This window comes from Macrotis lagotis, chromosome X, assembly GCF_037893015.1.
Source record: "Macrotis lagotis isolate mMagLag1 chromosome X, bilby.v1.9.chrom.fasta, whole genome shotgun sequence".
Taxonomy (NCBI): Eukaryota; Metazoa; Chordata; class Mammalia; order Peramelemorphia; family Peramelidae; genus Macrotis; species Macrotis lagotis.
The window spans coordinates 78114509-78138553 of NC_133666.1; the positions used below are offsets into that span (position 1 = coordinate 78114509).

The 24045-nt window shown below is 49.1% G+C and overlaps 2 protein-coding genes across 3 annotated transcripts; one reads left to right on the forward strand and one right to left on the reverse strand.

Annotated features, from left to right (window-relative positions):
* Positions 1–2041: 2041 nt before the first annotated feature.
* On the forward strand, positions 2042–8099 carry TSR2 (TSR2 ribosome maturation factor). 2 transcript variants are annotated; one of them, XM_074208365.1, is made up of 6 exons: positions 2042–2156; positions 2318–2408; positions 2506–2597; positions 3048–3239; positions 7053–7228; positions 8017–8099. In XM_074208365.1, the coding sequence occupies exons 1-5, from the start codon at positions 2070–2072 to the stop codon at positions 7185–7187; spliced, it is 597 nt and encodes a 198-aa protein (XP_074064466.1). In that variant the 5' UTR covers positions 2042–2069; the 3' UTR covers positions 7188–7228; positions 8017–8099. The 2 variants fall into 2 exon arrangements, with proteins under 2 accessions (XP_074064466.1, XP_074064464.1); XM_074208363.1 differs by having other exon boundaries at positions 7053–8071.
* Positions 6431–24045, reverse strand: FGD1 (FYVE, RhoGEF and PH domain containing 1). Its single transcript, XM_074208362.1, has 18 exons — positions 23915–24045; positions 16289–16405; positions 15993–16170; positions 15442–15805; positions 15194–15283; positions 14611–14759; positions 14129–14285; positions 13901–14039; positions 13567–13625; positions 13331–13477; positions 13150–13242; positions 12912–12991; positions 12437–12467; positions 11646–11747; positions 11145–11270; positions 10644–10805; positions 10397–10540; positions 6431–9869 (listed from the first exon to the last, which is right to left on the reverse strand). The coding sequence occupies exons 1-18, from the start codon at positions 24018–24020 to the stop codon at positions 9537–9539; spliced, it is 2577 nt and encodes an 858-aa protein (XP_074064463.1). The 5' UTR covers positions 24021–24045; the 3' UTR covers positions 6431–9536.

Genomic DNA, 24045 nt, shown 5'->3' on the forward strand with positions numbered 1-24045 from the left:
AAACAGAGAAAAATGCCCAGAGCTGAGAGGCAGAATAGCCAGGAGGCCAATGTTGCTGGATGTTAAGAGTACCTGCCAGGGACAGTTAGGTGTCACAGTGGATAGAGCATTGGTTCTAGAGTCAGGATGACCTGAGTTCAAATTCGGCCTCAGACACTTAACAATTACCTAGCTATGTGACCTTGGGCAAGCCACTTAACCCCATTGCCTTACCAAAAAAAAGAGTATATGCCAGAGTCAGGTGTAAGAACACTAGAAAAGAAAGGAGGAGGGGCAGGTCATGAAAGGCTGGAAAGTCATATAGAGCATTTTGTATTTGATCCTAGAAGCAACAGGGAGCCACTGAAGATTATGAAGTGGAGAGGGGTAGGTAACATGGTCAGACCTGTACTTTAGGAAGTTCCCTTTGACAGGTGAATGGAGGATGGACTAGAATGGGGGGGAGATCTGAGTTAGGCAAACTCTTCCTCAGCTATTACAGTAGGTCAGATGTGAGGTGATTGGGGCAATACCAGAGTGGGATGCAGTGTCAGAGAGGAGATAGGATGTATATATCAGAGATAAGGCAAAGGTAATACTGACAGGCCTTGGGCAACAGCTTGGTAATGGAGGGTGAGGGAGAATGGAGTCTAGGATGAGATCTAGGTTTTCAGCCTGGAAGATAGAGAGGATGTTGTTACCTTCCACAGTAAATAGGGAAGGTGGGACAAGTAGATTCAGGGGAAAGAGAATGAGTTCCATTTTGGACATGGTTAAGTTTCAGATGCCTACTGGATATCCATTTCTAGATGTCTGAAAAGCAGTAGGGGATGGAAGATTGGAGGTCAGCTGAGAAGTGGGAGGAGGATAAGTAGGTCTGAGGATCAATTATCAGCATAAAGTCATTCAATCTATGAGAGTTGATGAGATTGCCAAGTAGTACAGGAGAACAGAGAGCTTGACAGGGACCTGAGGGACAAGATGGTTTCAAGGGCAAGATCTGGAGGAGGATCCCAAAAAAGGAGAGAAAGAAGGGGAACTGGTTTGAAAACCTAGAGATAAGAGTCTAAGAAGAGTGACCAATAATGTCCAATGCTGTAGAAAGATTAAGGGTGAGGAGTAAATTAAGGCCACTGAAATTTGGCAACTTAGAGGTCAGTGCTGACTGGAGAGAACAGGGTGGGTGTAAGAAGTAAAGAAGAGATGACATGGAGCCAGCTAGTGTAGGAAGCCATTTCTAGGAGTTTAGCAAAGGGACTCTAGTCAAGAATGTGGAAGGAAGAGTTGACATTGAGTCTGAAAAACAGACATGGAAAAAGAAAGGTAGAAGCCCATAGAGACAGAAGTGAAGAAAGGGACTGAGGTACATGGAGAAAGGGACCCAGAGAGGAAGACCCTGAACAGAAGGAGCAACAGATTAAGGAGATGAGAGTAGAAAGATTTCCAGAAACTGAGCTCAGCGTGATAAGAAAGTCAGAAACAGAAGTCAGACACGACAGACAGACAGACAGACAGACAGATGCGCGCGCACACACACACACACACACACACACACACACACACCCCCACGGCTTTCCAACAGCAAGCAGCTCCTGACTTTTTTTTGGCCTGTGTCCCGAGCCTTTCCTAATTCTCTCCCCTTTCTCCTGTCTGTACTTCCACTGTACCAGACCCCTTCTCTCACTCATTAGACTGGGTGCGCCTTGAGGGACAGGGACTGTTCCCCCCACCCCCCCAGCACATAATAGGCACTTAATGCTTTTATTGACTGACTGCATACAAGCAAGCAAGTGAACGCCAGGAAGACCCCCCCGCCCCGAAAACTAAACTGGGAGAGGAGGGTCATGTCGGGTTGGGTCGGGTGGGCCAGGCCGGGCCGGGTCAGGAGGTGTTCGGGAGGAATCCTATAGCTACATTCCCAGAGAGAACAGCCGCGAAAATCCAGCCCCGCAAGCGTACGTAGGAGCTGGGAGGCGGGGAGTAAGCTTGGAGGCGTGGCCGGATCGGGATTGGTCACCCGCCGACAACCGGTCCTGCGCGTGCGCGCTTTGCCGGTGTAGCTGGCGCTCTCGTGACTGGTGGCGGCGAGGATGGATATGGCGGCGGCCGCGGAGCAGGCGTGGGCCCTGTTTGGCACCGGGGTTCGGGCGGTGCTGGCGTCCTGGCCGGCGCTGCAGGTGAGGGTGCCTGAGAAGGGAGGAAACTCCGAGTGTCGCCCTACCCCAGACCGAGAAACTGAAGCGACTCTCTGAGCCGGAAGAAGGAAGGGAGGGAGCCAGCAGGGCCCGGAAGTGGGGAGCCCCCCGCCCAGGGCTGGCAGTATCTCTTCTTCTTCCAGATCGCAGTGGAGAATGGCTTCGGGGGAGTCCACAGCCACGAGAAGGCCCTGTGGTTAGGGGGAGTGGTCGAGGACTATTTCGTTCGGAACCGTGAGTGAAGTCGGGACTGGGATCCTAGAGCTGCGGGAGGCCTACTACCTGGGCAGACCCTAATTGGTGCCCTTGCTGGGCATCTTTCCCTTCCCAGCTGACTTGGAGCAGGATGAGGTGGAGGACTTCCTGTCGGACATCATGAGCACCGAATTTGATACGCTGGTGGAAGATGGAAGTCTGGCTCAGGTCAGCTCCTCCTGTCCCAAGTTCCTTCTATTTCTGTGGCCCCACTCTATATCCTTTTCTAGTTCTGTTGCACCAGTGTCATGAGTTTTCCTGCCTCCAGGGGCTCCCCATGTTAACAGTTCACCCTTAACAAAGCTATCCAAGTACAATCGCTGTTCCACCTTTGAGGTCTCTTTGCCCTCAAGCCCAGACTACCCCTTCCAGCATGTTCCCCTCCCCCCCAGCCCACATTCCAAACTAAAAGGATTTGGAGTTGGGATTCAAACCCAGTCCCTACTTTTTTGGGCTGTTTCCTTGTTAATTCACAGGCTAATTTGGAAGCCTGTCTTCCTCATTCAAAAGTGTCATATCTTCCTTTTATCTCTTTCCTGGCCTATGCCCATGAATGAGTTCTGAAAAGAATACCTGTGGTGATGGTGATGGTGGTGGTGGTGGGGCTGGGTCTAACAGGTAAGTCAGCAGCTCCAGAGAGTGTTCAGCTACAGCCAGAATGGTGAAGAACCTTTGCTGAGAGAGTTCATCAGTCAGATGGGCCAGAAGCAGATGGAGGTCAAAGTCCTGGAAGTTCCAGCAGTCGTGCAGACCAATGACAACAACTCAGACCAGGAGGAAAGACTAGCTGGGGCAGCTGAGGAAATGGAGGTGAGGAGGAGGGGATTGACTAGGTCAGAAGCTGGAGATGACCTCTCCTCAACCTGATCATAAAATTTATAACATTTCTTATTGATTTGGGCTCTTCATTCTAGTCTGCCTAGATCATTTTGATCCTGACCCCATCCCCATCCCCACCCCCCTCTGCAGTTTTTGGTAAGCATAAAATGAGGGATTAGACTAGATTTCTAAGGTTTCTAACAATCCTTCAAATTTATAAACCAGTTGTGTTAAGGTCAACAAGAAATGGATCCTTGCCAGATTGAGAAAACCACAAATTAACATTAACTGAGTTACATTTTTTTTTACTTGTTAAATATTTTCTCAATTATGTTTTAATCTGGTTCTGTATGAGCTGGATACCTCTAATAGACAGATTGTGAAGAAACACAATCAGGCAGGACCAGGGCAAAGAGAAATTCCTGGGATACTCTGAAGATCCTCTCCCCCACCAGATTCTCTACAACTGAGTCTTTTTTTTTTTGTTTGTTTGTTTATTTTTTGTGGAGCAGTGGGGTTAGTCCAAGATCACATAGCTAGTAAGTATCAAGTGTCTGAGACTGGATTTGAGCTCTGGTGATCTATTCAATGTGACACCTGGCTACGCCACTGTTCTCCCCACCCCCAACAGCTAACAAAACGATTTGTGGAAGATGCTATTACCAGCCCCGATTTATAGTAGGGAGTCTGAGGCTGAAGTTGGGACTTGCCCAAGGTTACTCACATCATTATTAAGAAGTATCTGAGGTGATGTATGAACTTTGCCATTTCTGACTCTTTGTCCAAAGCTCTTTCTGCCACATCCCCTGCTTATAAATGGATTACTGATGATTACTCTTTGAATCCATTACTTGAATCAATTCTAAATTCACCTAGCTGTCCTGTCATCCATTGAACATTTGTCCATCTCTTCTGCAAGAATAGTACATAGTAGAATGCTTTCAGAAACTCCATCTGTAGTATTCCTGTGACCAACCAGTTTAGTTACCTTGGCAGAAGAGCAATGGTGACATAACATGTTCTTTGTGTTAAGGTTGGGCTCTGCAAACATCTGAAGGAAAGCCTGGACTGACCTTTGTGTTCTTTTCAATTCCTCTTGCTGCATTCTTAAGTTATTGAGTGATGGTTATTGCAGGCTCTCAGGGACAACTCAGACCTAGAGCCTGGAACTTTGAAGTATTCCCACTGGGCTCTGATTCCGGACAAAATCGCTTCATTAGTTCTTGCTCTGAGGTGTGCAAGTTCTTGACCTGTGGGCTTGATCCTGATTGGAGTTCCAGTAGATGGCTGGAAAGCTGTATTGTTCTGAGTGTCAGAACCACTGACTCACCTTTGGGCTGGGATTCCTGTCCTAGGTATTCCCTTGAGCCTCTTTCAGTCCCTTCCCTGGAAAGCTCTGTGAGGCACAGAGTAGACCTGGGTACACCCCCAGCCCCAGTGTCCTCAGTGTTTGCAAACATCTGGAATGGAAAAATAATTTACTGTGATTTGTTTTTTTTTTCCTTCTTTTACTCAATATGGACTCAGTTTGGTGCATTTTCTAGATCTTTGTGGAAGAGTTGGAGGGGTACAGCCCTGCCATTGAGATTCTACCGCCATAACTTGGTCCTTTCTGATCACCACTCCCCTCTAGGTTTTCAGTAACCCTAACAAGCCTTTGAAGGAGTTGTACAATTTTCTCAGGAATTCTGTTCATATTCATTGAATTGTTGGCAAAGTCTGTTTTTTTAGTCTTTTAAAAAAGTTGGGAAGTTGATCTTTCTCCAGTTTCCTGGTACTTCTCCCATTGCTCAGCACAGGTCTATTTCAACCATATTAATGAGACCAATTAGTATGAGCTCCTTGGGTATGGGTTTTGTTAGCCATTTTGATTCTGTGCTTTCTGGTCTAAACATCATTTTACTTTGCTGAAGAAACAAACACAGTATGAGGTAAGTCTTGTCTTCTTTTAGACATAGCTCTGATCAGAGAGAACATTGTGAAGACCCAAGTTCAAATCCAGCCTTAGATAACAGCTGGGAAAGTTACTCTTAACCACTTCCTGACTCAGTTTCCTCAAATGTCAATCTAAGGATGATGATAATAATAGTGCCTACCCTGCTAGGCTAGGTTGTTCTGAGGATCAAACAAGGTATTTGTAAAAATTTAGCACAACGTTTGACACTTAATAAATGCCCATTCCCTTATTGTGACCCCCTTCAATTGCCTGTATCATGGTTTTACCTTCTCTTTTCCCTCTTCCCCCTCCCCATATATCCCTATAGATCTCTGTGATTTTTTTCTTCACAATTTTTTATGTCATTTGATGAGTCTCTTGGACCTCCACATCAGTCTCTTTAGAGATTTTTCCTTATTTTTTTCCCCTCAGAGTCCCATCTCTAGCAAATTTCCGGAGCAGTATTTTAGCTTAGATTATGCCCCCACCTCATGCCCCCCAATTCTTAAAAATCTCTTGGAAGTTGGTGTCTATTGACTACCCAGCAATCCCTGAGAATGGAATGGTCAGTTACTTGTTTTCCATCATTTTTACTTTGACCACTTTATCCCTTTAGGTTAAAATCAAATCCATAATAGTAGTTTCAGTCATCATTCCCTCTTTTTTACCAGAAGAAGTCCCCAAACTGGACTGACTTTGCTTTGAAGATGTTGACTGATGGCAGATGTTGCCCTGGTTGTCTTTTCTCCTTATGGGGGAGGCCATATTCTCTTTCCACAATACTTTGGTGCGCTGTGCTCAAATATTTCTTTTTAGGTTTTTGCAAGGCAAATGGGGTTAAGTGGCTTGCTCAAGGCCACACAGCTAGGTAATTATTAAGAGTTTGAGACTTGGGGGCGGCTAGGTGGCACAGTGGATAAAGCACCGGCCTTGGAGTCAGGAGTACCTGGGTTCAAATCCGGTCTCAGACACTTAATAATTACTAGCTGTGTGGCCTTGGGCAAGCCACTTAACCCCGTTTGCCTTGCAAAAAAAACAACCTTAAAAATAAGTTTGAGACCGGATTTGAACCCAGGTACTCCTGACTCCAGGGCTGGTGCTTTATCCACTATGCCACCTAGCTGCCCCCTCAAATGTTTTCTTGAAGGGTTGCTTAAGCTGAGATGGTCTTCAGAAATATTATAACCACCCTGTTGTCCCTACCCAGAGCTCAATTGGCTTCCTTTCTCATTTGAATGCATGATACATATAGTGGCCCTTGGTTCCTTTCCGTCCATTCAATGATAGGCATGAGGTCAGATTGGTCTCATGTCAGGATCCCCAAGGTTATACTACTCTTTAAACCCCAACTTTGTGCCTTTCTTTCTTGACAAATGGGGACAAGTCTCCTATGAGGCTTTCTTTTGTGGATTTTATGTTCTGTGAACATGTAGCTTTCTAATGCTATTCTTCCTCCAGTTGTCTTCATAGAAATGTGTGGACAGGGGTTTTTGGCGCTCCCTTTTCAAGTTTAAAGTTGTTTTAAAATATTTACTGTATTCTAGCCCAGTATGTTCAGAGCAGCCTTTTTTAGCTATCCTCTAAGCCTGGTTGAGAGCCTGCTACCTACCATACCTGTTTTCAAGCCATGGTACAGAAATTTAAAGCTGCACGCTTCCTCAGTTTTATTATTTCTCTCCCCTTCTACTCTTTATACTGATGAAAATAGCACCTGTGACTAAAGCCTCTTGAATTCTGTGTTCTAGGCTTCTTCCTCCTTGCAGAATTTCATTTGTCCCATGTGAATCACCAGAAAGGAGTATCATCAGTGTACATGGGCAGGTGCCAGCCTATTGATGACTCTCCACATCTCCTTTGTTTCCCTCTAGGTGACTGACAGCAGGGAGGCCCCTGCCCTGCCTTGTGGTTCCCAGGCTGGTCCTTCAGGTGTCAATAGCCTGACTTCCCTTGGGCATGAACCTGCTGAAGATGGGTGGATTGTCATTCAGAGGAAAAAGAAGTGAGAGCCTAGCCCTTCCCCAGTGGGCTGGACCTGACCTTCCAGGTGTGCTTCAGGACCTCTCAGGGAAGAGCACCTCCTGAACTTCTTGCACCATTCCATGACATTCCCTGCACAGCTATAAAACTGGCCTTAGAGCCACCCAAAGGGGCTCAGCCTGTGAGAAGTTTCTACTTGAGAGAATTGGGTGCTTGGCTCTGACATTTATTGATGTCATGTGATCTTTGGAAAGTCACCTGACCTCTTTGGGCCTTCATTTCCTTATCTGCAAAATTGGGACAATAATGGCTTCCCAAAATTGGAGGGATAGACTTTGACTTTGCTCAGCTTCACAGGAGCTGGGGGAGGGGGAGGGATGGGAATGGGGGATACAAAGAAATGAATTGTGAAAGGTTTTCAGAGCCTTTGTTTACCCCCTGCCCCCCCCCCAGGATCTTCACTAGCTAACACCCCAGATTGAGGGTCAGCTAGAAAGCAATAATGTGACAGAAGGGGCCTCAGGGACCATCTTTGAACCATAGTTCCTAATCAACAAATGGACATCTTCCTTCCCCCCACCTTCTTTTCACTCACATGGCCTCTACCCTAATTTCATTCCCTCTCACCTCAACTAGAATAACCTCAACACTTCTCTTTTGTCCACTCTATCTTCCACATAATTGTCAGAGTGTGTGTGTGTGTGTGTGTGTGTGTGTGTGTGGAAATAGAGATAAAAGATATATCGCATCTATGCCCCAAAACATTCAGTGACTCCCATTTCTAGGCTAAACTCTTAAAGTGTTCAAGCCAGCATTTAAAGCTCTCTACAGTATTCCTTTTACCTGCCTTTCCAGGCTGATGGACCTGCCAAGAGTTCCTCTCCCATCCTTGGAGTCCCCTCCTTTCTTCACTTTAGCCTCTGCATCCTGATCCTCAAAGTTTCCTTGTAGTTGTAACCAGGTAATGGGCTCCCTTTGCTCATGTGGACAGTCTGTGTTCTCAGTCATAATGGTAAAAGCAAGGTTTTGCTGAGTGGAGTCTGCTTGTAGCTAGGGCCTTTTGTCCTTGCTTCTACTCACTGATGCTTGTGGGATTGAAATGAATCAAGTTGGAAGAAGTTTCTCTTTATATCCCTAGCCCTTAGCACATAGTTGGTGCCCAAGAAATGCTTTCTGACTTGTTTGAAAACTGGTCCTCCAGTTTTGGAAGACACCTGAGGAGGAGGAACAACTTAACAAGTTCCCCAGGCAACTGCACATTCTCTGAGAATGGCTACAATTTTTAGGAACAACTTTCCCACCGCCACCCCTTGTAACTTCCACATCTACTGCTTTCCTCTCCATCTGCCTTTCCTCTAGACGAAAGGCTGCATTTCTAGTTTGGGTTATTAGACTATTGGCCTTAGACAGATGAACACACAGTAATCAAGCTTCCTTGGTACTGCAACCAAAACTGTATTTTTCCATTAAAACAAAACATCAAACCATATCTCCTTTGCTTAGTCCCCCAATGCCCTGCTGTTATTTGGTGTAGTGGTCCTGCCACTTGGGGAAAGGAGATGCTAAGATGCCAGTCCCAACCCCATACCAGAGGGAAAGCTCATCCAAGCTAGGGCTTCCTCTCACTTGATTTTGCTTTTGGACATGAAAAATGAGACCAAGACAGAAGGGACTTGCAAATCACAGAACTCAAATCATTTAGAAGAGACTTTAGAGACCATCTGATCCTGCCAACCCTATCAATTTACAGATGAAGAAACTGAGGCTCAGAGACCAAAAAGGCAGGATAGAACCTTAGAAACCATACCCATGTATAGGAGAAACAGGTCCAGCAATAGGAGGGGAGATGTTGAAGATCACCCTAAGTGGCTAATCTTGGACTGAGGAGAATGGAGTGGGGACCCAGGTCTTATTCAAAAATACTTTTTTTCAGAAAAGAAGCCATTTAGTTCTCTCCAGTGCCTGTTTTATAGATGGTAAAATTGAGGCTTAGAGAGACACCTTGGATCATAAGAGTGCAAAAGCTGGATAACACTTTGAAGATGAGCCATTTTAAAGAAAAGGATCCCAGAGACATGGACTTAGCACCACATGGAGACTTGGCCAACTCACCCATTTTACAATTGGTGAAACGCCCATGGGGCATGCAGCCTGCCCAAAGTCACAGCACAGCTGAGGCATTTTACATAAGGGTGTAGGAAATGGGGAGGGCAGAACTTTTTTTCCTTTATAAAGTCTTGCCCCAAGTGAAAAAAACAACAAAACATGAGGTCAGAAATTACAAAAACAAAACCCTCACATTTGGCTAAAATGTTGAACAAAAGTGCCCACAATCTGGAGTTCAAGTAACAAGGGGCAAGCAGTTTGCCACGGACTTAGTCCTGGGGTCCCTGCTTAGAGGTGGAAGGAGGGGCTTCCAGCTCTGAGCTCCGGCCTGCTGCTATTGCTGAAACTACTACAGCAGCAGCTGCTTTGTCTTCCTCTTGGGACTCTAGAATGGAGGGGCTTGTCTGGAGCTCATCTCCCCGCCCAGCTCGGGCCAAGACATCCATCCACCGCCTTTGAAGCTCCTCAGTCTCTGGGCTAAAGTACCAGGCCAGGTGACTCTGGGTGATCTTGAAGACGTGACGCCTCTCCTTGTGCTCATTGGCCTCTGGGGCCCCCACCTCAAAGCCAATAAGGGGTAGGCTACGTTGGGCCTTCACATCCTGGGCAGGACAAATCAGATAGAAGAATGAGTATGGCCTCAGAGGAATTCCCCTGTCCTCAAACTTCCCTGGATTTCATAGAATTCAGTTGAGATTCTGCTTGGCATTAAAGACTCATTCTTCCACTCTGACCCTCACACAGTTCATTGTTTCTTGGTCTTCTCTATACTATTCCTATCATTCAGTAGAAGTTCAATTCTTCTTGGGAAGCATTCCTGGACTAATTTGGCCTATATACCTGTGTGTGTATTTCCTTCACCCCCTCTCTCCTAGGCCTGAGAGAAAGATGAGGAAGAGAGGGGAAATTAAGAGACCAGAGAGAAAAGTGATGAGGCAAGAAGGTTGAAGAAGGGGAAAAGAAAGGAGAGGGTAAAAAATTGTTGACTCCCCCCTCCCAAGTTTCAGAGGGAGAAAAACTAAGGCAACTCAGGGAGAGGAGCTTTGACCCTGAAGGAAAGGAAAGATGGGCACTGGACCAGGGGAATGGGGGAGAAGGGAGGAGTATCAGTTGTGTAAGACCCTCTCACCTGAGGGGCTCCATAGACATAGAGGACAAGGGGTTCACTCTCAGGGACCACAAACCAGGCCTTGTGCCAGCCCTTGGCACCTTTCTCCATGTAGTGCATGAAGCTGCAAACGAGGCTGTTCTCAGCAGCTACTGATGCCTGTTTCTGGGCCAGGAAGGAAGCTGGGGTTAGGGCTTCGGATCAAGAGCCGGAAGGAACTGCTTGAGCTAGCTGTCCTCCTTCCCCAGGCCATGGGCTAAAAGCTCACCTCTAGGATGGAGCGTCTCCGTTGGGGTGTGTTCTGCCCTGGAGTTGGGCTGGGTCCCTGGGCTCCACTCAAGGCAGTGTAGCAATCTAGGCACACTCGATTGGAGCGGTTGTTGTCATAGACCAATCTGGCCCGAAACTCCGAGCACTTGCCACACACAACCTGGGAGCCAGGTCAGAAAATACCAATGGTTAGGGTCCTGAGACTACTGAGGGGAAGTCAAAATTGGGGAATAGGACAGCCCATGAGAGGGGAGGGGAGGCCAGGCCATGAGAGGAGAGGAAGAAAAAAGTAAATATGAGAAGAGATGCAAGAAGCAGAGGTGGATGAAAAGGCCATGTCAAGAGGGTTGGGGGAGGGGCGATCTCCAGCTTGGGCAGCTGGAAGGATGGGGATGGGAATGGGAAGGGGAAAGAACCACTTTCCACCTTCTTCCTTCCCCCAGGTTGAATCTTCAGAGCCACATCCACCAATACTGTGTGGGACCTGGCCCATACTCACGTGACCACAGGCTTTACAGTGGTGCCTCCTTTTAGTGATTGGGTTGAAGGGTTCCTGACAGCACATACACATTGTCACCTCCTTCTCTCGGATAGGTGTTGGGGCACGTTTCCCAAGGTCCACATTCTGGGGAGAACCCCAGCTCCCAGTGAGGCTCCCTGTGGGAGCACAATGGCTCTCCACCCCAAAGGTTGGGACCCTCCCTGCACTGTTGTTGCAACCTTTTAATTAGTCTCCCCCTTTTTTTCTAACCAAATAGTCTGATTCCTAGGCTCTTTCACAGGCACTTGATTCCCATTAAACTGATCCCAAACATGACCTCCCATCACCTTTAGTCTTCCCCATATGTCAGTGCAAGTTACTCCTGTAAGAAGACCTCACGGGGGGGGGGGGGGTGTGTCTTGGTCAACTTGCTACCTGCCTGGGCCTAAGATTTCCTCTATAGTAAAAAAGGGAGAGGAGAGAGGGAAAGTGGAATAGCAGCAAGGTCCTCTCAATTACCAGTGAGCTAGGGGGGGTCTCATCCTCCTCTCGGTGAGCTGAGTTAAACAGTCTGAAGGTCTCCAGTGTACGCTCATGCTTCATGAGGGTGGCATGAATGGCCTGACAAGGGGGAGCAGAGCTCAGAGATAAGTCAGAGGTAAGAGATTCTCATCTCTCAGAAAGGGCCCATTGAGAGGTCAATCCTGCTACACACATTCTCTCTCTCTTCCTTCCCCCCACCCCATTCCCCCCTTCCCTCATTCTTTCTCTATAGCGGGGAAGGCTAAGGAGATACAGCAAAGAGACGGGTTTTACCCAGTCACATAGGGGAACAGAGTGGATTTCTGAGAAGGAATAGTGCTTCGGGGCAGCAAAAAGGACCCTGGGCTGAAAGCCAGAAGAACCAGAAGGTTTTAGCCTCAGTTCTGTCACTGACCCATTGTGGGACCTGGGAACCTATCCCTTTAGTCCTCAGTTTCCCCCTTTCTAGAATGATGGGGTAAGCACTCCTCAAAGAGAAGTTGGGGGGCTGAATGATGCATTTTTTTTGTCCATTTGATTTAACGGTTGTTCTTTGTGACAAAGGAGAGTTGTGGGGGGAAGGACAGACATGAATTAGAAGTCAGATAAAGTGCAAGGATCCAGTCAGGAACAGGTAAACTCCAAGATCTTGTGACTGACAATTTCTTGTGACCTCCCTCCCATCACCCCTTTTCGCTCTGGTCTTTTGTAAGGATTGATGATTGGCTGAGATAGGCCATGCTTCAACCCAGCTTCCAGGAACCAGAACCACCCAAGGAAGGCATTACCTGGATCCAATCCTTCTTCTCCTCCTCAGTCCTGGAAAAAACCATACAGAGGAAAAGCTCATTTGCAATAACTAGGGACAATCTTCTGCCCACTGGCCAAATGAGGTGAAGCCACAATGGCACCATCCACGACCACCTCTCTTGCCATTGAGCTACATGGCCTCTAAGTGCCCAGCTTTGCTGTGGGGAAGATGGGAGCAGGAAAAAGAACATGGTTTGACCTAGGTTAGGCAGATGCAACTTCTCTATGAACAGGGAGAGACAAGCTCAGTGGGGCCTGTCCATTCTGCACCAGAGTTGCCCTTTGCTTCCTGCCTCACAAAATCGGAGGCATTGTACAAACATTATGAGAACTGGATCATTCACTCCATGGAGAATGACTGGCTGGAAGTTGGCAAGCCTTCGACACCCCATTATCTCATCAGGAATCAAGAACGGTCATTGTAGAATTTCCCATCCTAGGGTCAAGAAGTACCTGGCCTGCAGCTCCAGAGAACGCTGCTTCCCAGATACCAGGAAGGTTCGGGGCAGGTTCAGGTTGGAACTCTCCTTCAGCTAGTGGAAGAGATAAAGAATGTCATGACAACCCTCACTCCCCACCTCCATCAATCTATACACATCCATCTATCTATTAATCCATACAACTCCTCTCCCCAAAACCAAACCCAACCCAAGTCCCCTGGGGTCTCAGGTCACCTCCTACTGGTACTTACCTCAAGGCCATCCACATCTATGCAAGCTCGCACACTGAATTTCTGTCCTAGGAGTCGGAGCTTGGGAACACAGTACAGTAGGCGGTCATTGAACTGGGAAGACAAGAGAGGAAGCACATAGAGAAAGAACAGGAGGTAGGAGGTGATCTTCCTCAGGCCCTACCCCATTCTGGTCCCTTACCAGGATGAGGTACCGATCCTGAGTGGTCCCATTCTTGGCAGACAGCTTGAGGATGTGACCCTCCTTGATGAGCTCATTTGCAGGACTGACAATATCTTCCTCCCCACCAAGCAACTCATAGACTTTCAGGAGTTTGTGCATTCTCTCCTGGGCAGGACATACAGGGTGAGGTCTCTTCTCTGAATATCTCCCCACAAACCCTTGCAGAACAGGCTGGGGGACCCACTGAGCCTCACCATCTTGCGTATGGCAGCATTGGAATGCTCAGCTGCAGTAGCGATCAATTCCAATGATTCTGGAAGACAAAAAACAAGGGTTTCAGATTGGGACAAAACACTCTAGGGCAAGGGTTGCTTTCACCAAGAAGGTGGAGTAGGAACTGAGCCTTGAATCTCTTCTGTACATCTGTCCATCTATCCGTGTCCGTCCGTCCATCCATCCATCGATCCATCCACCATGCATTCATTCAGAAATCCAGGCAGCCAATCATCCATGTCATAATTTAGTACCCAATTACCATTGTGGAGAAGAAATACATTTCATGGCCCCCAACCAGGCCAAGGGACTCACTCTCTGCATCCTTGCTGTCTGGAGAGCCATGAGGGAGCTTGAGCAGATAGTCTTTCAGCAGCAACTCATAGCGAGGAATGCGTTGTACAGGTTCCAGCATGTGGTGCTGCAGGGTTAAGTTCCCACAGGCTTCCTCTTTCTGGGGAGAGGGGACCAGGTTGGGGTCAGGCAGGGCCACATGGTACATGGGAACTCTGGACTGAGAATCTCAGGGGCTCCCCTGCTCACCTGCACCTCATGGATGATGACCTTGAAAGGAGCTGAGCGCTCTGTCCAGGTGTTCACCAGTTCCACGGCCCTGTCAAAGTTCTTGACATACTCACCGTACATCTTCAAGAATGGCGCAAGCTTCTGCAGGATGTCCCCGATTCGAGGGTACCGGTCCCTTTGTGGGGGGTGGTAGGAAAGAAGGACAGGGAAGCCACTTTTCCACCCCTTTCAAGGACTAGCCTGATGCTTCATCAGCAGTTGGTCTACCTGCATCTCTTAATTCTGGAAACTCAAGGCCCACCCAACCCCCATACTTTACAGGGAGTGACTTTGGATCTGAGAAGGGTAAACTGGAAGGGACTTTTGAGGCCATCTGATTTAACCCCCTCATTTGACAAAGGAAAAAACAGAAAGCCAAAGAGGGCAAGGGCCTTGCTACCTAAGGTTGTATAGACCAACATTCAAACCCCTGTTTATTTGCTTCCTTGGGGGTTCCTCACCACTCTTCCATTCGCTTCTCAAGTTCTGGCAGCAGAAATTGTTGGTGGAAACAGTAGATGGAGCAGATGTTGGAGAAGATACCATGCACCACATCAGCTGGGAAGGAGCTTCGGGTTCGAGCCTCCTCTAACAGTCGGGCACAAAACACCTGTCGGAGTGTAGAAGTAGATGTGCCCAGGGTTAGGTTGAGACTTCTGAAATCTGGTGGCTCAGTCAGGAAGGTTATAGTGATGGCATCAGAAGTTGAGGATCAGGCACAGATTAAGGGGGAAAGGAGCTTAGAATCAGGGCTTTGTAAGATGATGGAGAGAAGCCAGGAATGTCCCTGAGCTCTTCCTCAGAAATAACAATCAGGACTCTGGATTTTGGGTTAGCCTTGACTTTTATGAAGGAGGGATTAAGGGTATGATTAAGCTTTGTCCTTAGGGGCCTAGATTAGTTGGGAAGGATTAGGGTTGTAATTAGGATGTGCTTAGAGGGGGTAGTCTTTCTTGAGGTTATCTGTGATGAAAGATAGGTTCATATTATGGGATTGTGAGCAATAGGGTGTACCCTGGGGGGGCAGTGGAGGAAGGGTGCTACCTGGTCCAGGAGATGCAGTCTTGATACATAAGCTTTTTCAGTCTGCAGAAGTTCATTGGCAATATGAAACACCTTCTGCTGAACTGTTAGCTGTGGAGAGATGAACCCTGCCTGGGAACTTTGTAGCCTCACAGGGTCAAACTCCACACTTCAGTGGAGCTGGCTTTCTTCTCTGACCAAAGACTGGAGACTATGTTGTCCTGCCTTGAGTTTTCCCTGGACTCCTTACCTCCCAGATCCCTGCCTACCTCTGAAGAGTCCTGTCTCTCCATTCTGGGCCTAGGCAGCACTTCTCTCCCATCCTCTTCATCATCTTCCTCTTCATCCTCGTCCAGGTCACTATCTGCCTCCATGGGGTTTTGTGGAGGCTGCAGAGGATTAGCAGGAAGCAGGCCACTGGGGGGTCCTGGGGCAGCCTCAGTGCTGCCATTGCCACCACTGCTAGCACTGGCCAAGCAGATCTCCTCATTGGTGGAAGGTGAACTGATGCTTCCGATGCCACTGTCCCGGTTGGGCACCTTCTCCCCAGGAGCAGAGAGGAGGAGGCATGGGGAGCCTTCCCTGGAGTCTAACCCTGTTGTCAATTCTGAGTGCACCAGGCTGGCAGGCTCTCTGGAGACAAATGGCAGAGAACAGGGATGCCAGGCCAAGTAAAAGCTATCTTGCCCTGAGTCCATGTCCCCCCCCATGAGTTCCTTTCATTTCACCCCTAAATTCCCTCTCTCTCCCCTCCCTGTTTCCCCTATCCCTTGACTGCCCTTCACAGGGTAACCCTTCTCCAGCCCTATTCCTCACTTACCTCTCAAACCTCTCAATCAGGGAGGACACAGCTGAGCCCCCCCCAGCTGCCTCTGTCCGTGGCTGGGAAGTCCTGGTCAGCCTGGGGTCTGCAGGCAGTGGGCGGGAGGGGGGCGGGGGAATGGGTTCCAGCAGGGGAGCAAGCCGGGGGCCCAAGAGGTGGGTTGGCTTGGGGGGCACTGAAAGATAAATTGGAGGAGGTAACCCCTGCCAGGCACTTGGCAGACACTCCCTACTCCCTATCCCCCCCATTCATTTCTCTTTCCTCCCATCTCCACCTCCCAAACTCAAACTCACCCTGAGGCTTGGGCCCTGGAGACTTCTTAGAGGGGGAGGGTTTGAGACTAGGAGTCTCAGTCGGGTTTCCTTGGGGGCTGGGTTCCAAGGAAAGACTTTTGACAAGTAGCCGGGGCCCTGGAAGTAACCATGGAAGAGACACAAATGTGGAGAAAGTGCCATGGAGTTTGTGGCAAGTTATAGCTTAGGTGCAGAAGGTGCTCAAGAGAGGCTTTGGGTAGCAGACAAGCCAGTCCCCAAGGTGGATACCTCTGGATCCAAGTCTGCAGTAGACAATGTTTCAGCTCCCAAAGTACCCTATTTCCTTCCCTCACCCTCTCCCCAAGGTTCAAGGTGTGTGGGGCAGGATGGGGCCTGACCATGCCTGGGACACTGGGAATATGTCCTACCCAGGCCTAGTTTGGGATCAAGAGGGATGATTTGTTCTGGGGAGAGGGAGAGGGAGAGGGAGAGGGAGAGGGAGAGGGAGAGGGAGAGGGAGGGGAGAGAGAGAGAGAGAGAGAGAGAGAGAGAGAGAGAGAGAGAGAGAGAGAGAGAGAAAGAAAGGATTTGTGGGAAAAGAGACAATGAGATAAAGATGGCAAGCAAGAAGGCTACAGGTCTCTTTGTTTCCAGCAATGAGGAGCCATGGCAGTTTCCTGAGCAGGAGGGATGAGCTCTAGCCCAGAAGCTGCCAGCTCTAGCCTAGAAGCTTGCCTATGGGGAGAATGGTAGATCAGGCCAGGACTCCAAAAAACAGATGTTTTAGCAAAAGGCCTTTGGCTACGTGAATTTCAAGAGGCCCCCCCCCAGAGGGGAAAGGACTTATCCAGGGTCACTCAGTCAGTTTCCAATCCAATTTTCTTTGTAATTATCTTCTACCTACCCATCCATCAGATTGGTCACAAGATCCTTTTACTACTACTACTAGTCCTTTGGTATCAAAGAGGACCATATCAAACAACCAAATGGTGTTTATTACAGTGAGGGGTATGCTATACAAGGTATCCTCATTTGCTTGTACCAAAATTGTTCCCAGGCCCTAATTGATAGGAAACAGGGCTATTAGTGATGGTCTGGTGCTGGAGTCTCTTGGCTTTAAATGGTTTTGATTCTTCCTTTATTGGGGAAGCGCCACAGTGTATCATCAACACTAGACAAGAACCAGCATGAGATAACTGGTGACAGAAAGTGAACAACTAGATGCATGCAAACCTTTCTCTTGAATCGTCAGACTTTCCTTGTAACTCTTCTTCCCGTATCAGCAAGGCATCACAGTGTACCGCCAATGCCAGGCAAGCATGTCACACTAACATGTGGCGACAGAATGAGACAATCGACATATCCTAACCTGTCTCTCGATGGGCTCATTTCAGAAGGGTCTTTCCTCTCAAGCTGCCATCTTTGAATTGTGAGCTACTCATCAGATTGATACTAAAGGCAACAGCTTTAACACTAGGACAATGGCAGCTAGCCATTCATTGGGCTATGCTGCTCTGCTGTTAGCAAATTCCCTAGAGCTAGAGGCTTACCAGACACTGCTGGAAATCTCTCTCTTGGGATGAACCCATTCCAGAGTGGCCTTACCCTTCACAAAGCAAAGAAAAGTCTCCGCAGGGCTCCCACTCACTTCTGGCATCACACTGGATGCCTCTCAGCACCTGTTTTCGCCACTCTGGATTCAGGGGTCTGAACCTGACTCCCTTTCAATTGGTTGAGAACAATGCAGGTCCTCCTTTTTATACCTTTGGAAGGTCAACCAGGTACTGTGTGTGTGTGTGTGTGTGTGTGTGTGTGTGTGTGTGTGTGTGTGTGTGTGTGTTTATATCCAGTTCTCTGCCTACAGGAGCAGAACAAAGTATAATCCTTTAAGAAAGTTGGAGCCACTTGAAAGTGCTGGCTTTCAAGTCCCAGGCCTTGGGTTCAAACCCTGATTCAGTGGCTTACTTCCTATGTTACCTTGGCTAAATCATCTTCCCTCTTTAAAATCTTGGAGGGATTCAGCTATCAATTAGTTTTATTTATTACAAGCCAGGAACTTTGCTAAGGTCTTCCAGCCTAAAGGCACAAGTCAGTGGAATGAGGTACAGCCACTTGAAAAGCTGTTGCCTCACTTGAGTCTCCTAATAAAGTAGCTGCTGTTTTTATCCATTTAGAGAAGTGAGATATCCTCAGGGTCACACAGAGAAGTGTCTGAAATTATATATTGTGATGCAGGTCTCTCTGAGAAGGTAGCTAGGAGGTAGCATACTTCCTGGCTGTGTGACCCTGGGGAAGTCACTTTGTCTTTGTCTGCCTTGCTTTCCTTCAATACAGAATGGGGTTGCTTGTTGAGACACTGACCCGTTTCTTCCTCTTCTTCCCCCCGCCCTCCTGCCTCCAGGTCCAATGCTCCCCTACTGCTGTCCTCAGCTGCCTGAGGAATGGGAATCTGAAGCAGTACTGGTCAGGCCCCTTCCCCAACAATCCTGGGTGATCCAATTAAGCAAGGGGGCAGAATGGTCACCAACTGTCCCTCCCATGTCAACTTCAAGGGAAGGAGGGAGGGAGGGGGTGTGGGGGGAGGGGGGTAGCGAAGGGGCAGAACTATCCATGATAACTCTGGGACAGGTGCTGGGCTAAAGGACAAAGGCCTAGGTGGTGAGAAGTGGCTCAGAGTTAGGGAAGAGGGTGGGTGGGGATCAGCCTGAGTTGAGGCCTAAGTGAGGCTTGTGTAGGGGGGGGACACTGCCTGCACTCCAGGCTATGATCCTAGAGAGTTTAGTTTGTCAGGGTAGAAAGGACCCTCATTTACCATGGCCCAGAGAGAGGAAAGTGTCCCCTCCAACATCTGGATTCTTGAACAAGGACTTGATTTCCTCACCAATCCAAGAGGGACCTTTGTAGGCCCACGGTGACTCAAAAGTTGGAAGCCAGGGCCCTAATGCCTTACAGAGGGAACTCCTCAGCCCAAGACAGTCCAGTCCCATGGGAACCTGATTCCAGCCTACCTCTTCCTAGGTCTCTGATGGGCCCAAGGGATTCTATGGACCTCACACTTGGCTGGTATGGGCTCTAGGAGTTCTCAGTTGAAACAGAAGCCTTTTGAGGGCAGTAATAGTTGGGTTTGGTGACTTTTTCTTTGTATTCCTATCTCCTCTGCCCCAACGACTGACTTAGAACAGGACCTGTTTCCCAAAAGCACTTAATCCATTCTAAATGACTTGATCTCCAAGTTCTTTTGCAACTCCTAATCCAAGCAGGGAAGAAGAGCAAAGGCTTCTTCTAGTCCCAAGTGACAAATGGGAAACAAAAGTGACCTACAAAAGTAGGGTGAACCACTTTGGGCTTGGAGCCTCATCTTTCCATGGAAGGCCACACCCTTCTGTCGCCACCTTGGCACTCTGATGGGGGCCTTCTGGAGTCACTATCTAGTGAGGTTCTGCCCTTGTCTCAAGGAGCCAGTCCCCTGTGGGAGGTCTCGACAGCTCCAGGCCAGAGGGGACCCAGTAAGAGGGTCTGCCTGTCACTGGTAAGAGGAGAGGGCTTAACCCTGGTTCCGAGTGACAGGTGTTTGTTTCCCCCAGCCAGGGCCCCTCAGCCCACCAGGCAAACATCTGGCCAACTCCAACTCTACATCTGTCTAAAGCATTAGGAAAAGTGGGGATGGTGACTCAGACCTTGAGAACTTAAAGGTACAGGGTCCCTTTTCCTGGAAGCTGTGTGAGAAGCCTAAGGCTGACTTGGCAGGAGGCCTCCCCTCTCCACAAGGGAGCCTGGGCCTGCACACCCAGTTATGGTAATTGGAGGCCCAGGCCTAGACAGAGACTGGGTACCCTAGAGGGAAATTTGAGAGTCTGATTCACTTTCCAGATATGGGGGAAAGGGCATTTTGCAGACCCAGGCCCTCTGGGTACATTCATTTCCTCTCCCGCCCAGCTTGGCTGGCCCCTGGCATCTGACCCTTCTCCATCCTGCCTGCTCAGCTCCTTCAACTCAGAATCCAAATTCATTCACGCTCCTTCCCCCACCCCCAGATCCTACTCCCATGAGCCACTCCCACCAACCAGTGAGACCCTAAGCCCAGACTCCAGGGCCTCTTGTGGGCCTCTAGAATCAAATCCAGCCCTTCTTTGCTTGGCCCCCTTTCTAGCCTTTTCCAACATTACTCAGCCTTCCGGCCAAACTGGCTCATTCTACAACGTTCCTTGAACCTGAAACTCCATCTCCTGTCTTCTGGTCTTTGCCAGGCTGCTCCCCAACCCCCACTTCCCACCCTCAATGTCTGCAATGCTTTCCCTCCTCATCGCCACCTCCAAGACTTAGTTAGCTATCTGGGAGCCAGTAACTCCTCTGCTAGTCTCTTTCCCACTCCCCCTCCGGGTACCCAGAAGGCACTTGAATGTTTCAACTGAATAGAACCTTAGATTAACTAGCACAAATGGATCATTTTACAGAAGTGGAAGGTGAGTGAGGACCATCAGATTAGAACTGGAAAAGGAACTCAGCTGCTCACAGATGAGGAGCCTGGGGATGCTGGGGTCTCCCCATCTAGAGTGAATCTGGTCATTCACTTGTCTTTGGAGCTATGCTGATAATAAACTAGTTCTGGAGGCTTGGGGGTGGGCCTACTTTTTAGTTGTCATCATTAACACTTTTTCATTACTTTCTGAAGTCTAGAAACCAATAAATCAATAATTGCAAAGAGGTGGCATTTGCTGGTTTGCCAGCTGCCTTTGGAGGTAGCGATGCTCACAGTCCCAGCTGGCCCCTCTGCTCTCCTGAATCCCTGGCACAGTAGCCATTCTTGAGGGTTGGACTGATCTCTCTCTAAGTCCTGTCATCTCTCAGCAACTGTGTCTTAACTAGGATCTGAGAGGTTAAGAAGGCTGAATCTGGTTGAGTTCCAGCTCTGCCTCAGGTTCACTTTGTGGTCTCAGTTTCCTCCTTGGGAATGATAAGGGGGTTGTTAAGGGCTTCCTGAGCCTCTTCTCAGCCATGTTCCAGCCTGACCTGATCTCTTCTCTTACACAGTCCAAGCCTCCTCCTCAGCCCTCTCCCCACTGCTGCCAAAACCATTCTCACTGGCTCCCTCTTACCTCTAGAATCTAATACAAGACATTTTACACTCTTCCCTCCTAGGCCCCAACTGACCTTTGCAGTCCCCTCATGACACACTCCCCATACACCAAGGTTCTTTACTCACCTCAGGGGCCTTTATACAGGTTGGCCCCTGAAGGGATAGAAAGTGTCCCTCCTCTGCCTCTTGGCATCCCTAATCTTTTTTGATAATCACCTTCTCTAGGAAGCAAAGGCCTTTCTCATTCCTCACACTCTTTCCTGGCTCTCCTAGGCAGCCAACAGATGGGAGAACTGGGCATGCAGATGGAAAGAGGCACAACAATTCCATTTTGGACCCCTAACTAAAAGCTGAATCTCCTGATTCCCAGGGTCTGGACCAAAAGAAAAGCCCAGAGCTGGGAAAAGTGCTTCCCTCGCCAAGTCTCTTCTTCCTTTAGACAGAGACTTCATGAGGAGACCTGTAGAGTCTGGCCAAAAGAGGAGCCAGTCCCGCTCTGGGACCTGAGCCATATCTGGGATCTGTTCTCCAGCAGCTCCACACTGTGTATTCAGTCTCATCCCCAGGTCTGCCTTGGTGGAGCAGTTGGGCTCTATCATCTTGGCCACACTCACTGATTTGAGTCTGTAAAATGGGAAGAAACCAATGTGTGTGGCTGATTTCCTAAGGCAAGTTTTGAAGAGACATGACTGTACAGCTACCAAGCACCCTTGTGTCCTTGAGCCAGTCACTTTTCATCTCTGTGCCTGTTTGCAAAAGGGAAGAGTTAGGTTTGGTGGCTTCTGATCTCCAAGTGGTCCAAATCTGAGTGAGACCCATCATACCCCAGATGTTGGACACCCAACCATCACCCCACAGCCCCAACCAATGAATAGTTTTTTTCAGTCATGGGGACTGTCAATAGAAAGAGCCTCATCCTTGGGAGTGGGGGGTAGACAAGGGATTGTTCCCTCCTCCCCAGTTCCCCCCTTCCCAGAAAGGAGGAGGATTCCTCTTAGTCAATAGTGGTGGGTGAAGGGAATCTTAGCTGAAAGTTAGAATGAGGTAGAGGAATTGAGGGTTCCTCGGTTTTTGCCATCTGTCAGCCAATCCCAGTTCTTCATTTGAGTGAAGGGAAACTGAGGAAGCCCAAAGAAGGGAAGAGCCTTGGGATGAAAGAGTATTAGAAATGAAAGGACTTTAAGTGACCATCATTCTGTGGTGATAAAGTGACCCAGAGAGCATGGGCTGAGGACCATCAAATTAGAATTGGAAAAGGACCTTAGCTGCTCACAGATGAGTCTGAGGATGGTGGCGTCTCCCCATTCAGAGCCCTACACTCAAAACTCCAACTTCACACCAGGAGCCTGAGCCTGGGATCACCTCCCATGGTCAAGCTTAGGCCTTTTGACATTGCTCTCTGCTCCAGGCAGGCTTGATGTCCCTGATCCTTCAAGGCTATCTCTAGTAAAGTTCGTCTGGCCAGCTGCTCCTTTGCCAGTTCTCTCACCAGGCCTAGGACCCTAGTCAGGACCAGGCTATGTATGGGAGAAGGAGCTCTTGCTTCCTGGGGTCCACTGGAATGGAGATAGTGATGGGAAAGCTGGGTCAGGGTTTGGATTTGGGCATGGGGAGAGATCAGGGTCAGAGCATCCTTGTGCTTAGGTCAAGGGCTCACAGTTTCTGAGCTAGAAAGAGCATACATAGTATCTGATGCTTCAGACAAATAGTCAAGTGGCCTGTATTTGAAGTCCTCCATTGAGGAGTCTGATACCTACTGAGGCCTGAGGACCTCTTCATTAGATGAAAGGAGCTGCATACTCATCTGGTGGGTCCAGTAGGGTTCCAGTCACACAGGACCTGGCACATGGTACAGGCTGATTTCCACAGTTCTCATCATTAAGAAGGACTGGAGCCTAAACTGGCTTCTCCATCATCCCCCCCCTCCTCATGCTGGCACCAAACAGCACAAGGCTCTTAACTTCCCCCTTTCTCATGGCACAGTCCTTTGGGGACTTGGCAATGGTACCCCTTTTCCAGGAAGAACATCCCTCTCCTGGCACCCAGATTGGGGTGTCTCCAACTGAAAAAACTGTTCAGCTGTGCCTGAGGCAGGGCAAAGGTCATGGGGAAGCAGGCACTTCCCTGCTGCTGCTGGAGCCTGGATCTCTGTCAGGGTAGCTCAGGGTCCACTGGAGACTCCAGTTCTTTTTGAAGGAAAAGTGAAGCCAGAGTCTAGATGTTTCTCTGTGGCTCTAGCCGCAACTGGGTCCTGAGAGTTTCCTTTACCCATAGTGACCAAATCCTAGTGATTGGAAGGGACCAACCCCCACGTGACCCAGGCTCACATTGTCCCAGGAGAATACAGTGTATCTCTTTGGGGGAGAGAAGGGGAAAGGGGGAGAGGGAGACACAGAGTCTGAGGAGAGGGACCCCAGCCGGCTTGCCCACCTGTCTGTCTGTTCATCTGTCCCCTCAATCCCCCTTACCCCTGTGTTTCCCATTGGCACCTCTCAGGCCCCCTTCCCCGGGGCAGACTGGTCGGTCCCTTGCCTCCCCCCCTTCCCGTCTCCCCCTCCCCCTCCCCTCCCCATGCCCAGCTCACTCACCAGGCCTGGACTGGGCCCCCTCGATGTGGCAGGAGAAGCGGCCGGGCCTCGGGGGCCGCGGGGGGCCCGGACTCCCTGCGGGGGTGGCCCCGCCGCTGCCCTGCATCCCGCCGCAGCCCGAGCCTGCTGCC